This window comes from Halictus rubicundus, chromosome 11 (genome assembly GCF_050948215.1).
Source record: "Halictus rubicundus isolate RS-2024b chromosome 11, iyHalRubi1_principal, whole genome shotgun sequence".
Taxonomy (NCBI): Eukaryota; Metazoa; Arthropoda; class Insecta; order Hymenoptera; family Halictidae; genus Halictus; species Halictus rubicundus.
This window is the reverse complement of record NC_135159.1, coordinates 7,581,905-7,596,455: the sequence shown is the minus strand read 5'-3', so window position 1 is coordinate 7,596,455 and position 14,551 is coordinate 7,581,905. Positions and strand designations below refer to the sequence as shown.

At 44.1% G+C, this 14,551-nt stretch overlaps 1 protein-coding gene across 7 annotated transcripts in view; it reads right to left on the bottom strand.

Moving 5' to 3' along the window:
* Positions 1-14,551, bottom strand: part of LOC143359107 (uncharacterized) — a 42,497-nt gene that overhangs the window by 23,983 nt on the left and 3,963 nt on the right. For 5 of the 7 annotated variants that reach the window (XM_076796785.1, XM_076796786.1, XM_076796787.1 and 2 more), the window contains exons 2-3: positions 14,193-14,504; positions 8,559-8,630 (exon numbers count right to left, since the gene is read on the bottom strand). In XM_076796785.1, coding sequence (XP_076652900.1) covers positions 8,559-8,630; positions 14,193-14,343 — 223 coding nt within the window. In that variant the 5' untranslated portion in view covers positions 14,344-14,504. Of the gene's footprint in view, positions 1-5,041; positions 6,993-8,558; positions 8,631-14,192; positions 14,505-14,551 lie in introns of those variants that run through there. The other 2 variants (XM_076796784.1, XM_076796783.1) reach the window with 2 other exon arrangements.

Genomic DNA, 14,551 nt, shown 5'->3' with positions numbered 1-14,551 from the left:
TCGCAGAAATAGATTGCTTATTTCCTTATTTCCTAGAGGAATGATTTAACCCCCTTATATCTCCCTATAGTACAAATAAAAAATACGGCCGCGTTACCGATATGCCTCGCTCTATATTTCCAAAAAATTTCATAATTTTCTGGACTCGCGTAACCCTGGCCAGAAAAGATTTTTTCGACGTAACCGCTGTGGACTTGTTGCTAAGCTGTTCAACAATTGGCGAAGTGACTCGTCGACGAAAGAATTGCCAACAGCTCCTAAGAACTGGTAAAAAAGCGTGATTGTACGATATAGCAACACAACCGAAACAACGCATCGCTGCGAAAAGCTTTCGGGGGCCGAAAGTTTTCTCGGCGGCGCTGCGCGGCTCTCGTCGTAACGCTATAAATTAGCGCAGCACGTGTACGCGCATGCAACTAACTCATTCATGTACTAAGAGACTTGGCAAACCCGTGTCGCATAGCTCGACGCTTCCTAAATCTATTCCGGGCTTAAAGACGGCGGTGTACGTACCGCGAGAATAACAAGTGCATCGCTCGCCTGCATCGGTGCATTCGGCGAATAACGTTAAAACGTGTCACGTAACGAGATTGCCCGTCGCATTCGGAACACGCTCGTCTCTCTGTTGTCTGGCAATGTCGCACGCGGGAGGGGTTTCTTTCCTTTTTCGAATTTACAAAATGTCGAATATACACTCCGCGACAAAACATTTTCCGTGGAATTGCCAGTCTTGGGCATGTTTGCACGTATAACGTGCTCAATATCGTCCACAATTCAGTCTTGCTCCAATATAAGGCGACAGTATTTCCTCCGAAATAAGGAAATCGCTATTCCCACGTTTTCTCGCCTCACTCTCATTCGATATAGGGCGATAGCCTTACATCGGAACAAGACTGTATTCACTTCGACAAAATTCTACGAACGCAAACGGAAATAATTTGCATATGGACATATTTGTTAATATTTTAATATTTTTTATAAGGTCTGTCATAGTAAAAAAGAAAGTTTTTCCGACCTTTTTTGTTTCGAAAACGTTTTAGATAGAGTTCGCACAAAGAGACCTCACAAAAATCGATAGAATTGTATTTGTTGAACGGTTGAATGGCATTTTGGAGAACCAAAATGGCGGGACCTTCCTATTAAACTTGCAAAAACAGCGAGAAGAATGACCTCCTTATGGAGTCAATATGCTCGAACATATTTTCGAGCGTTCGCCAAACGTTGGCGAACTGCGATCAGTATCTCGTAGCAGTGCCGCTACAAATCAACCCTAATTTTCCTTTCAAATGATATGTCAATCGGTTCCACTGGAACTTTTTTTCGCAAACGCTCATGCATTCCGTTTGTTCGCCTTGCAAAATGAATAATGTATTTCTGGCACACTGTACACGCAAATGACACTGGCTATGTTTTTGCGCCAGCAAAATTTGTCAAATTTTTATCTTTGCGTTGCATAAAAATTCATCGATGTGATAAAAATATGAACAAATGTGTCCCACGAAAGTCCTCTGTCACACTAAAGTCCCATAATAAACAGTTTTAGAGATCCATAATTTACTGTTATAATTTTCATAATTGACTGTGCATTAAACTCGAGCAAGCTCAATTTTGATTTTTTGTCTAAAAATTCACGAATATGGTAGAAACATGAATGAAAATATAGACAGAAATCCCATAATCATTGGTTTCGTATTTTCGTTATAGAAAATTCCAAGATCAGTCTAAAATATCAAAGCTTGTAATAATTTTTGAAGAATGTAGTTTTTTATGATGTAAAAATTCATGGATATAGTCGAAACATAAACAAAATTGCATGCCAAAGTTCCAGAATAATTAGGTTTGTAGTTTGGTGATTTAAAAATCGCAAAGTTAACATATAATCGAATCACTCCTTTAGAGATCTTGATCACTGCTGCACCTAATCGCTCATAACAAGCTCAATTTTGATTTTTCCTTCGTACAAAAATTCGTGAATACCATTGAAATATAAACGAAGATGTACATACACTAAAGTATAATAATGAACGGACTATAGTTTCCTTTTAAAATATCGCAAAGTCACTCTGCAATACAACACTGTGCACAGAAAGTACTTTTTCTAGTTCAGACTTAATCGTGCACAGTGAGCTTAATTGTTACTTTTACCTAACTTAAAAATTTGTAGATGCAGTTTAAGTATTAACACAAATTTACACTAAATTTCTGAAATGATCGGTTTTGCAGTTCCGCGACAAAAAATTCGCAATGTCTCGCAGTATAACATTTTCCGTTCAAGCATTCTAGCTTTCATCGTGTTCTAAGTGCTCGTATTTAAAGTTTAGGCGAATCTAGCTCCGCTAGCCGGTTCAATCAGTGGTCCTGCTGTAACGCGAGAACCGAACGTCCAGCTAAAGAATATTTATAGGCTGTGCGTGCGTAACCACTTTAATTCGAAGCATCCTCGATGCTCAAGAAAAAAAGACCGTGCCGCTATCGACGTTTATCTTCAAACAAGTCTTTTTCCAAGGAGTTCAATCGACAGAACAATTTTGCAAAAATCATTTTTTAGATTCGGCGTTATTCTAGAACGATTCCGCGAAGGTTTCATGTTGATCCGATTAAAAATGTCAAAGTTATGCGAGTTCGAAGCGTGCAATATGAATTGTCTACCGAGAATGAAACGCTGCCTAATCATCGCCGATACCTCCTTTATTTATTTATATTTCGCATTGAAAAAATTACCGAAGACAATTTAAGATGTATACTTACGAACACTGTAACGTTCGTTAAAAAGGAGTCATGGTGTTCCTCGCAGAAAAATCTCGAAGGATCATCAAATGACAGTACCTACGAATTAACTGCTAGAAAGGAGTAACACCGCTCAAAGATCGCCGATATTCTTATTGTTTATTTACATTTGGTGTTGGAAAATTGACTATAAATAGTCCGAAATATGTGCTTTCTGGCACTTCAGCGTTTGTTAAAAAAAGAATCACTGAGTCCGTAAAAAAAATGCTCGAACACGATCCGCTAGTTCGATCATCGAACATTTCGCAGTCTCGTGCTGACCTAAACAATAAGAATCGTCGACTGAGCAGTGGTCCGTTGAAAACTGCATCAACTGCATCAACAGCATCAACGGTGCATCGCGGTTGCATGGCGATCGATGGCGGGGTGCAGTGTCACGGCTGCGAGCCGAGCGACCACGTGCCGCGAGATAAGGGAGAAGACGGAAGACGGAGCGGAAAATCCGCGAGATTAGGGGAACACAGCTCCGAACGCGGTCGCCTAATTGGCTTGGTGTTATGCCAGACGCGGGGGACTCGCAATATAATTAGAAGCAGCCCGCGAAACGCGCTAGAATTTTGCGAATCGAGGATCGACGGCGGCAATGAACACTCCGGATGACTGAAGTGACCTCTGACCCGACGATACTGGCTCCAAGACGCATCGAACGCTTTCGAAATGACATACTAACATTATGACCGCTGCCTCAACACGCTTCAATCATTTAGTAATGGTGGAAATTAATTCGCCACCCCGGAGAAAATTAATTGGTCGTTTGATTCACTCGTTTCGAAAATTTTAATGAAAGCGTGAGTCAAAGGTGACCCAGGATTTGTCTATCTATCACACTGATTACGGATAAAAGTGAGATTAAAAGTCGTAACCTAATCAGAAATTCCTCAGTTTCATAGTGAATTTTTCTGTTAGCTATTTTAACTGTTTTTTGATGGACGAAAAAGAAATTTATGGAAGTTGACACAACACGTCACTCGAATTTTTGTGTATTGCTGTAAATATTGTTCTTGAAGTATTTTTCGATTATTTGATTAACAGTCCCGGTTGCGGAAAATTAAAAACTAAAAATTGTAAATTTATTACGAGTACATTTTCGGTGAAGAAAATCCGCACCTGAGTATTGAATATAATTATGAGAAATGACAAAACTTTCCGTTATTCGTTATCTGCGATAGTCCCGTACCGTGAAGCATGTTTATTCGCTTGCAAAAACTTCGTCGGCCATTGATAAATTAACTTAAAAAATTATTGATGAATCAGCTACCAATGATGCATACCATAAACAGACTAATCCCCCCGCCCTCTCTTTCTCTAGATAAGTCACACTAAATGCAAGCAACATTCATCTTTCTGATAGCCGAATAAAAAACTGATAACGAATTTTAAAAGTAGCAATACGATTCCAAAAAATGTTAACAAAACGGAGGGATAAGAAACCCAAATTGAGAGATTCAAATGAACTAAAAAAAAACAATGAGTACACGTTTTCTCTACTTTATATATTTTTTCAAAATTTTTTCGTAATGATTTTAAAAGCATCATTCAATAAAATATTGTACATCGAAACAAATGACGGCATGTTTTGCTAAAAAGTGAACATTATTTGAAACTATTTCAATTGCATCACAATGATACAAGACTCGCCAAAACACTATTCTTGAATGTCCACTATGACATTTGTTTGACTACTTTGTATGTAAATACTAGTTTATAATTATCATATTCTTTAAACAAACTTCTTTTATCGAAAAATCTACTTGGGCAGACGTTAAATACGCACAAGTTGCATTTTGAAATATTTCACCCTCGATGGTCTCCCAGATAATCGGTTCAACAAGTTAACCCCCCCTCCACAATTTAAGGTCAGCTTTCGTTTTCTCAACATGACCGTTTTGAAATCTAAAGAAAGCACGTGTCGAATATTTTACGGTACTAGAAGTGAGTTTTATGAATTTATGACAAAAATAGACGGGTGTAATTAGATGTAGTAAAAAGATTAAAAGGATTTCGGGATATCAACAAATCTTTTACAACTCAACCACAAAGACCCCTAATTTCGTTCCGGTGTCCAGCAGTCAACGCCAGAGAATTTTTATTACGTGATGACTCATTCCGAGCACAACCGACCCGATAAGGGTAGGTCCTCTCGGCAAAAAGGGTCGTTAGAGTGGTAGACCATAAATTTTACCTGAACTGTCACTTTCGGTGATTTCGAGCGGCTAGACGGACTCGAGGGGGCACGGGGTAAGGGTTAGCTCACCGAGTAGGTAGTGGCGTATCCATTTTTTCTTAGGCGGGGGCGGCATCCAGCTGCGACGCGGCTCGTCGTTGACGACCACGCCGATAATACCGACGACCTGCGTCGGCATCAGGCTATTCGCGTCCCGTATCCCGCTCACATTGTTGTTGGTCTCGTCGATCGGTTGCTGCGCTCCGACAGCTTTGACCGCGTTCAGACTCATGCGAGGTTGGACCGCCACTGTGCCATCCGAGACCAAAAGAACGCCCATGATCCCGAGAACTCTGTTGACGGCTGCGTTACGCACGGTTCTCTCCGGCCGGCACGCGTTACACGCAGATAAAAAAAGAGCACGCTCGCCGCGGACTATATAGGGCCGTGGCTGCCACGATCGCTGCACTGGAGAACGACCCCCTTCGCTCCCTCCCCTCTCACAACACCGGAACTACCGAATTTCGTACGTGCATACCGTCACGGGTCCTCTAGCTATAGCAACGACCAAGGGCCGAGCGCGATTGCTCTTCTGTTGGCACCGCTACACGCTTCTACGCATTTGTCATCTTCAACAATGTTTCAGCGTCGTAGATACTCCCGCCTCCTACCAGGAAGATCCGTATTCGAGGCTAGAGCAACTCGGGGGACGATCAAAGAAGACGACACCAGGCGAGTGCTAAATCATCTCCAACGCTTGGCACAACATGAGACTCGTGCGTTCGTCACTTTCAACAATATTTTATCACCGTAGATCCTCTGAAATTCCACACCAGGAGCTAACGAACGCGGTACAATTCACTCGTACAGATCCATCGTCTTCAGTTTTCTGTCATTAGAGAAGATCCACAGTGGCACCGGCTTGCTTGTCCATTTTGTGCGACGCAATTCTGTAGATTCATCATCGTCAACAATGTTTCGTCATCACAGATCCTCTACTCTGATCAGAACGGTCCGTACCCGCAATAGCGGTCAGGAAATGCGAGGTGGCGAGACTTGGGGGATGGCCGAAGCCCAGGTGCTAAACTTTCTTCGACCCTCGCTCCTTGCAACCCAACATGATTCACTATCGCGCATCCACAATCTTCTACCATCGGAAATTGACCACTTGGAGAATCGGTGTCCCAAGGGGCGAGACCTTCGGCTAGCACCAAGACAACTGGAGGGTTGATTCGATCGGAGCAGCAAGACTAAGATAGCGGGCAGTTTTTCAGATACTATTCGACAGTTAACTTGTGAGCGGAGCTATGACCATCCACTGAAACTATTAACCGGAAATCTAACACCCCGAAAACTTGTCCGCACTTTAGCCGACACTAAGCCGAACTATACTTCGACACCTGATGTACTGAGAGACGCTTCCTCTTGTATCCGGCGTGGTTGTTCAGTTAGACGAGCGAGACAGAGAGACACTTTGGCCATATAACCCCGGCGAAACTGTCGCTGGGGACGCGTCGAACGGACGACTAGTCGAAAAGAAGTGGAAACGGCCGGGAATGCGAGGCGCGTGGAAAAGAGAGAGGGCTGCGTCACGACGCCGCGGAGAGGGGACGCGGTCGGGACGAATGAATACGACGAGGTCGCCGTTTACGCGATAGGAAAAAAATCCGAACTTTCGAAACACTCGCGGCGCCGTGGCCCGAGGATCCTCTCCCTCCCACCCCTCTCCTAAACAATTCAACGGCGATCTCCCCGTGTGTCTACGCCGGTCATTCTCGGAAGTTTGCGAGCAAGCCGGATTCAGTAAACATTCACTGTATCCAACCAGATTTTTCAATCCGATCGTAATCGCCGTCGGGATAGTCGCAACGAAGTCCAACTTCGGGATAAGGAGCGCGACCTCGGCGAAGTTATCACCGCGAGGAGGAAGACGGGCGAGGTGGGATCGTCGATCGATCGGATCGGATCGGATCGAACCGATTGTCGGGCACCAAAGGAAACTCGTACCGCGTGAGACGCGAGTGCCGACTGAAATCTAAACGTAAGTGCCACCGCCTCCAACCTGAGGATGACGGCGCCCCTCCGCCCCCGCCCCGCGCCAGTGGCAACGACAGCGGTGACGGCGACCAATCTCCTCGCGGCCCGCCGCCTCGGTCGCCGCCGCCACTTTCCGTGACATCTCCGTTCTCGCGAGAACTGCCCAACTGCCTCCAGTCACCCGCGACACTCTGTCCTCGTCGCGCAACCAGCGCAGACCCCGGCCGGGCCGCTTTCTCTTTCTAACTTTCTTGTTAGCAGACGCAGCACGCACTCGCTTCGTCCTTTTAACCCCTTACGCTACTGTTTATTTTGTGGTTGCAGTGATTAGAATTTCTGCATCGTCCAGAATTTCAAAAAATAAAATTTTATCTCGGTTCCAACGCCAAATTTCCCATTCTCGAGAAATTTCGGATATTCGAAGTGTGATAATTTCGTTAAAAGAGATAGCAGAACACTATAATTGGATTTATTTTAAAGGTAGATTTAGAATAAGCTTCTAGCTTGGACCCCGGTAAAAATTGAAATTTTTTTTCAATATTTCTTATCTACGTTATGTAGTAACTTATTGTTCTAACTTCTCAGAAAAATCTAAACCCTATGGTCAAATATTGAAAAAGTTGCCGCCCATTTAAAAGTGTCTGAATATTACTGTGACTCACTGTATTTAATTAATGTTTAGGACCGTTTGCAACTTCAATTGTGAATTTTTTAAATATATTTTGATAGTACTTTTTATAGACACGTTGTGTTATTTCCAATGCTCAATTTCCTAAAATTAAGCACATAAGTACTTAACTGACTATCTTGATAGTCAGGGCCAGAATGAACCCAGCCGTCGGAGGGTTATGGACTTTCAAAAATTACATTGAAAGATAGTTCTCGTCTGCAACGTTGTTCAATATCATTAGCAGTTTTGAATGAGACACCCTATGTGTAGAATATGTTGATGAGTCGAATAGACAAGAAGTTCATATATAATTGTTTTAACCACCAGCGCTGTTCGGTCAGTATTAAAAATAGTTCTAATCATACGTTTCGTGTCGCTTACCGGTGACTGACGCAGCGATGAACGTGTTATGCCTTCCAACGACCAATGAAAATCGATTGGGCGCTTAACCTCTCGTGGTTCACTGGTACACGTAGTGAACCAGTAACATCGAAAGGTTACAATATTAACTTAGCGTCTTATTGTTATAAATATATCTCAGACATATAAATAGAAAATATTTTTAACCCTCTCTAAGGAATACAACATTTCTTACTATAACCACCTAAAACTTTCAATTACAAAAATTGGAAAATATTTTGTGCTATGCATCTCAACAAGCCAGATTATTTTAGAAATTTTACATGGAGAATATTCAATAAAATGCGATTTTTATTAATTTTTTGTAGGCCAGGAATTTCAACCAAAAAATTCCCCGATATTCCGCTTGGCAACTGCTACAAATCAGATTTCTTCCAAATTCTTGCGTAAATCCCCCAAGTTCACAACAAAGTTTTCATTACTATTTCGTAACTGAATCTTACAACGAAAAGATATTTTGTATAATGGTGGCGGACTCACCGTCGATGATGAGCATTTTTTCTTCGCAGAATAAGTCATCTTGCTCCGTGCGTTCCCTCTTCAGCTTCGCACCTGTAACAAACAGAGCAAAACCACAATAATAAAGGCAAGCCACAAAGATCGAATAAAACTAGACGGTCATTCAGAAATAACGGGTGAAAAAGATTTGCTAGGCTAAACAGCCACCGACTGCTACAATCATCTACGTCACGGATAAGTAAATACAATTCTTTCTCCTCCCCCACCCTCGCAGTAAACGCAACAGCCGCGTGGCAACGTGGAGGGACCGGTAAGTGGCGCCGGAGGCAGCGATGCGCAACACGTCACCGTTTGCCGTTGTGCGTCCAGCATCCCTTGGGTTTTCTTCGACTGGAGTCTTGGTCCGCGTTGCACACAAGGTCCAAGGACTTAGTGATATTTTGTGTCCAACTTTGGAACTCCAAGGAATGCCGAAGTAAAAACATCCATTAAAGAATACTTTAATCAAACCTCTTCATCTATGCACACAATTACATCATCAAAAGACGCATCAATTGCGTTTTGAACTCTACGTTCACGAACAATAGAGATATCAGACTATGACGGCTACTTTCAACCCGGCAACGTGACCGTTTTGAACAAAAAATACTTGAATATTTCCGATAAGTCCCCCCAAGAAAAGCTCTCACAGCTGAATATAAGAATTTAGAAACAACAAAAATTAATTAACTGGGAGAAATGGGATAGAAAACAGTTCGACCCAGACCGTAGCACAACGGTTGAATCTACAGGTCGATAAGGCATGAAAAATTGAAAGAGGCGCGTCTCCACGTGCTGCGCCGGTAGGGACAGGGGAGGGGGTATTCCCCTAGGTCAGCAGGATAGCTGGCGGCCGATGGGGTGGGAGAGCTGCTCTCTCTCTCTCTTTCTGTCTCGCTCTGGCCATCCACGGGTCACCGGAGGACTCGGCAACGCCGCGATTGATCAGGACGCCACGCGGCCGGACGCGCGTGGTGGGGACTCGCCGGGGACAACGCGCATGCGCACTGCGCAGTCTCGGCTGCCCGCGTGCTTGCCCGCCGACACAGTGCACGGCTCGGCGCTGCGTTCTATTTCGCTCGATCTTATCCTTATCTGCGAGAAGAAAAACAGTTCTCCCAGTCTCAGCTGAGCTACGTAGCCCACTGTCTCTTCCTCGGAAATCTTTAGCCAGCCTTAGTGCAACGTGACGACAGTGAGTGAGTTACAAACGCCCCCATGGGGCCACGGTGTAACAACCGATGGTAGGAGTGGTTGGGCCGGTCGATCGCACACCTAGCTATCTTGGGTTTAGCAGAGATCGGTGCCTGGGTCATTCTCAACCCACTCTGCAATGACTAATCCACCGGTGTGTGATGCTGGAATATCGAGTTCGCGAAACGGAGGATGATCGAAAATGGCGAAACCAGGGCCGCTCGGAGATCCACGCGAGCTTCAGATGGTAGATTGTTGTAAATGTTTGCGTTAGAAGTCCTGAATGATTTCGTAGCATTTAACGAGCCGTAAGAACGCGCGTTATGAAGCTGTAAAACTGGTCTGTAAAGCATCGTTTGAGTGCTTTAAGATAGACAGACTGAAATTATCGTTTAACGCGCGTTGCCTGTTATATCACGCACTACCGTGCCAGCGAGCACGCGCAACAAGGCAACGGACCGGATGCACGGAGATAGGGAGCAAATTACAACGTTTAAATCATCCGTGTTACGATCGGGATACTAAGCGAGAGACCGGTAGTCAGTTTTTCGAGCGAGGGGAGATCTGCCGGCTGGCGAACTGATAGTGTGTGTCACTTTTAACCCTTTAAGACCCTTCCTACCTCCTGTAAATAAATCGTTCTCGAACCTCGACGAAAAGATGCTGAACAGAATAAAATCTGTGTCGATTAACTTACGACGACTAGTATTTTTAATTTATTCTTAATAAGTATTTGTGTCAGATCTTTCTTTCTTCTACCATCCCGTTAAAGATAGAACGGTGAAACTTTACCCGAAATGTTCTTTCTTATCTCTGTATGGGGCTAAACTCTTTCAAAAAAAAAAAAGAAAAAAGAGAGAAATTATCAGAGAAAATTGCATTTTCACAACAGCCACCAATGTTTCGTCATGCCGGGGAGGCGTGACCGTGAAAAGAGAGGATCGATCTACCGATAAGTGTATGTTCACCTTCATTTAAGGTTTCATCGCGACCCACGCGGAGAAATAGCCGAGCGCGACGTCACGATTGCACGCGTCTTCGCCTCGGCGACTGTTTGACCGGGTTCCGCAACCCGGAGACCGATTTCTAAACGCATCGGAAACCGTTGTCACTCGTTGCCAATACCGTGCACGCACGACCACGCATGATTCAGACCTCGCGGGGGTTAATGAAAAGAACGGAAAACTATGAGGTAAAGAGAATTCGCCGGGACCTGATTACTCCTGGGACCAAAGTGGCATATTCGACAGGCGTTCGCAGGTGCCTGATGCGTCGACGCGCGCGACCAACGAAACGGGAAGATCGATCTGACCTGTATCGTGTCCATTTTTTTTTGCCTGCCGTGCACTGCACCTAGCTGGGCCTCCCCTGCGCGGGATAGCGGGCACGAGGACCGGACGCGCGATAAATCACCTTTTTAGAGTATTCTACGAAATGGAAGATCGTCATCTGTTTATAATTGGGATTTTCAACCAAACAATTTTCAAAAACGTGCACATGACTGATTTGCTACGCAATCAGATTTTTTCGGAATTTTCATACAGAAAATGCTCGGCGAATCTTCCTCAAACCTAACTAAAAATTGTTCATAAAATTTTTATTTTTTACTACCAGGACCGTTAACTAAAAACTCTGTAATAGTTATTCGAATACGTGCTACGAGTCAAATGTTTTTACATGAACGGTGATTGGTAAATTCTTTTCGTTCATTGGAGTAAAATTTGTGATGTAGCTGTGTACATATACTTAGGATTTTCAGTAAAAAAAAAAGTTCTGTATTATCTGGTGGAATGTTTACGTACGATTAAGCAGGTAAACAAGATCGAAACCCGATAATCTAGATTTCCCGTGGAACTATGGTCGGCGGGTTCTGATAATGTGGAGCCGTGTCAGCTGCGAGAAGCTGAGGATGACGGGAAAACGCTAGACTTAGGGGATAGGTAGAAGAGACAGCGAGCGCGACGCCCGTGCGCGAGTAGGTGGCGCGCTCGTGAATGAAGCACAAAAGCTGTCGTAGTTTCTAGAGTCAGTGACCGGGGTCCCTTGGACTCCCCACCACGACCAGCAGTCAGGTTCGCCCCCACCACCGTCACCAACGCACCACGGTCATCAGTGTTGCCCCTCCGAGAGCGAAACGCGCACGCCCCCCACCACTGCAACCTAATCGTCGCGATCTATCCCCTCCAGTATACCCGCCACTCCATTTCTTCTCATCCCCTCCCCCGCCGAGCAACCTGCCGCGCACCCTTTCCATGAGCTCTCCCACCTAACTTCCGCCACCCTTCGGTGCCTCTTTGCCTTTATACGTTCCTAGGCGTCCTCCGCTACGTGCACACTGGCTAGCGCGACTTGTTTTCTGGCCGCACGGTGGGGCACGGGTGGCAGGATGCATATGGTCATCTAAATCGTTCTTGCTTTCCCATCCACCTCCTTCCCACCCTCGCCGTCTCTTGGCTTTTCAACCTTCCAGCGACTTCGGACACTTCGCTGGCCTCTCGGAGAGATACACTTTCACGTGCCGAGTTTTCGCATTTTTTTTTTTCCACAATAACAACTTGTCCAGATTGAGACCACGTGCGCTTCGAACCGAGCTGGAAACTATTTCTGAATTTCGAAGACGCAGACAACGACAAACTAGATTTTCTCAAATATGCTACTAGAAGATTTGCATCTTTTATAAGCAGCATTTCGAACATGAAAATTTTAACTGTTCCTCGATGCTGCTTGTACATAGTTTCAAAAATTGCGATACAACCGAGCAGTAGTACAGGGTGGCCCAAAGTCGTTAGTCATTTGAAAAATTCGAATTTGTTTATAAAAGAATAAATATGAATTTTGAACAAAGTGAAAAGCTTATTTCGTTTTAAAATGGTTCAGTGACTTTTGGACCACCCTCTATGACATTTATGTCAAATATATGGCACATTTATGGCATAATAAAAGTAGAAAAAAAACTAAATCAAAGCAAATAATACATTTTTTCCTCTGAAGCCTCGCTTTCGAATTGTTTTTGAAGAAGGGTACGAGTTAAGCTACTAACAAACTTGCGTTTCACCAATTTTTGAAGTTGTTTTTCTCGAAGACAGAACATCGTATAAAAAAATTCGTTATACATTTTTGACTTAGTTTTTCACGTAGAATCGTCCTATGTCGGTTGCAGTTTTTTTTTTCGGTGAGGTCTTTTCCTGGCAAGATCTTTGTCGCGAATCGTACTAGTTGCGCCGTTACCGGTTTACCTCGGCAATGATCGTGCGGCTCCGGTTGTAACGCCGGTTTTTTCGAGAAGGTTATCACGCCGATCATTTGACTAGTGAAGTCAATGTAGAACGAGAGACCGATGGCGTGATGGCGTGCAGTCGAGAACTCCTTCGCGAGCGTTTCCACTCGCTTTGCGAGATCGGTCAGTTGAGTCATTGACCTAAGAAAACGCGGGAACCGAAAGGGCACGCGGAATCGTCAGAGAGTATATTATGTGGTACTGCCGTGATTTTTCTCGCAACGATCGCAGATGTGATTTTTCATAGTGACGGAATAGATTGAATTAAGTGGAACGCAGACGAACCCACGCGCTTTCGAGCACGCGACTATTGTGGAAGTTTTTCGAAAAGATCGTGATCGTTTGGGAGCCACTGCCGCGAGGGAAATCATACCTAATTTGGAGGCGGTGAACGCGTGGGTCATCGCGTGCTGTTCACATGTACATTGCAGTGCCTCTCATCCCACCCTAAATCGTCAAATTTGTTTGTTTTTTTTTCAATTTTTTTTTTTAATTTGCAAACACGTTGCAAATTATTTCGCACCGATTTCTTAAGAACAAGGAAATTTATCAATTGTCAAATTCGAAATTTAAGAAACCGCTTTTTTTGCTTAAATTTCGAATCGTGAATAAATATTTCTAATTCAAATTATCAACATTTCAGACATGCAGAAAGTCATTTTAGATGTAACGTAGTAAAATGAACCCACTAAGCAATTCAGGGTGGGTCGCCTAACATTGGTATTAAAATCAGAAATTTGTTTATCCCCAACATTTCTATCACAAATTCCATTTCTATTGTAAATATTAAAATTGTTGTATCATACTATTTGCTTTCAAGGCTTGGATATTACGATAATAACTAGTTTCGTCAATTTTGAAAAATGTTTCGGCTATCAGACTTTGTATTACACAATCTTTGTCGTCAAATTCGTTTATCCTAATATGCATTTTTAGGAGGTGAATATTACGACAAAAAAAAAAGTTCTTGACAAAATGATATTTCCCAAAATGTTTAAAATAAGAGACTTCGTTTTGAGGGATGAACATTTTTTAGCCTAGCAAAGAACCCCGTCGATATTTTGAGTTTCGGCATTAGCTGACTCACCCCGTACAGCCCGTTATCTGTGAAACTGCGAGCGAAAAGTGGCGCGCGTGGTACTCACCACGTGGCTCGTTCGAGTTGTGATGGTTGGAGTGGGGGGCGACGGCGAGCGGATGATCGGAGGAGGAGGAAGAGCTGCTGGCGAGTCGCTCCCTCTTCTTCTCCTGCTGCTCGACGAACCGTGCCGCTTCGAGCAGCGTTTCCAGGCTCATCCTGACGTTGCCGAGTCGCTCCACGACTGTTCCCCTTTAAGATCTTCCGGAAGATTGAGCCTCTGCGCCGATTCCCGTCGCCGACTCGCGAGGACGACGTCGTCGACGGAGTCGAGAGCCTCCACCCTCTGTTTCTGCTGGTGCCAGCCGCCGGTGGCAATCTGCGCGCAAATAAACCGAAAGAAAAACAACTTAGTCTCCTTACTCG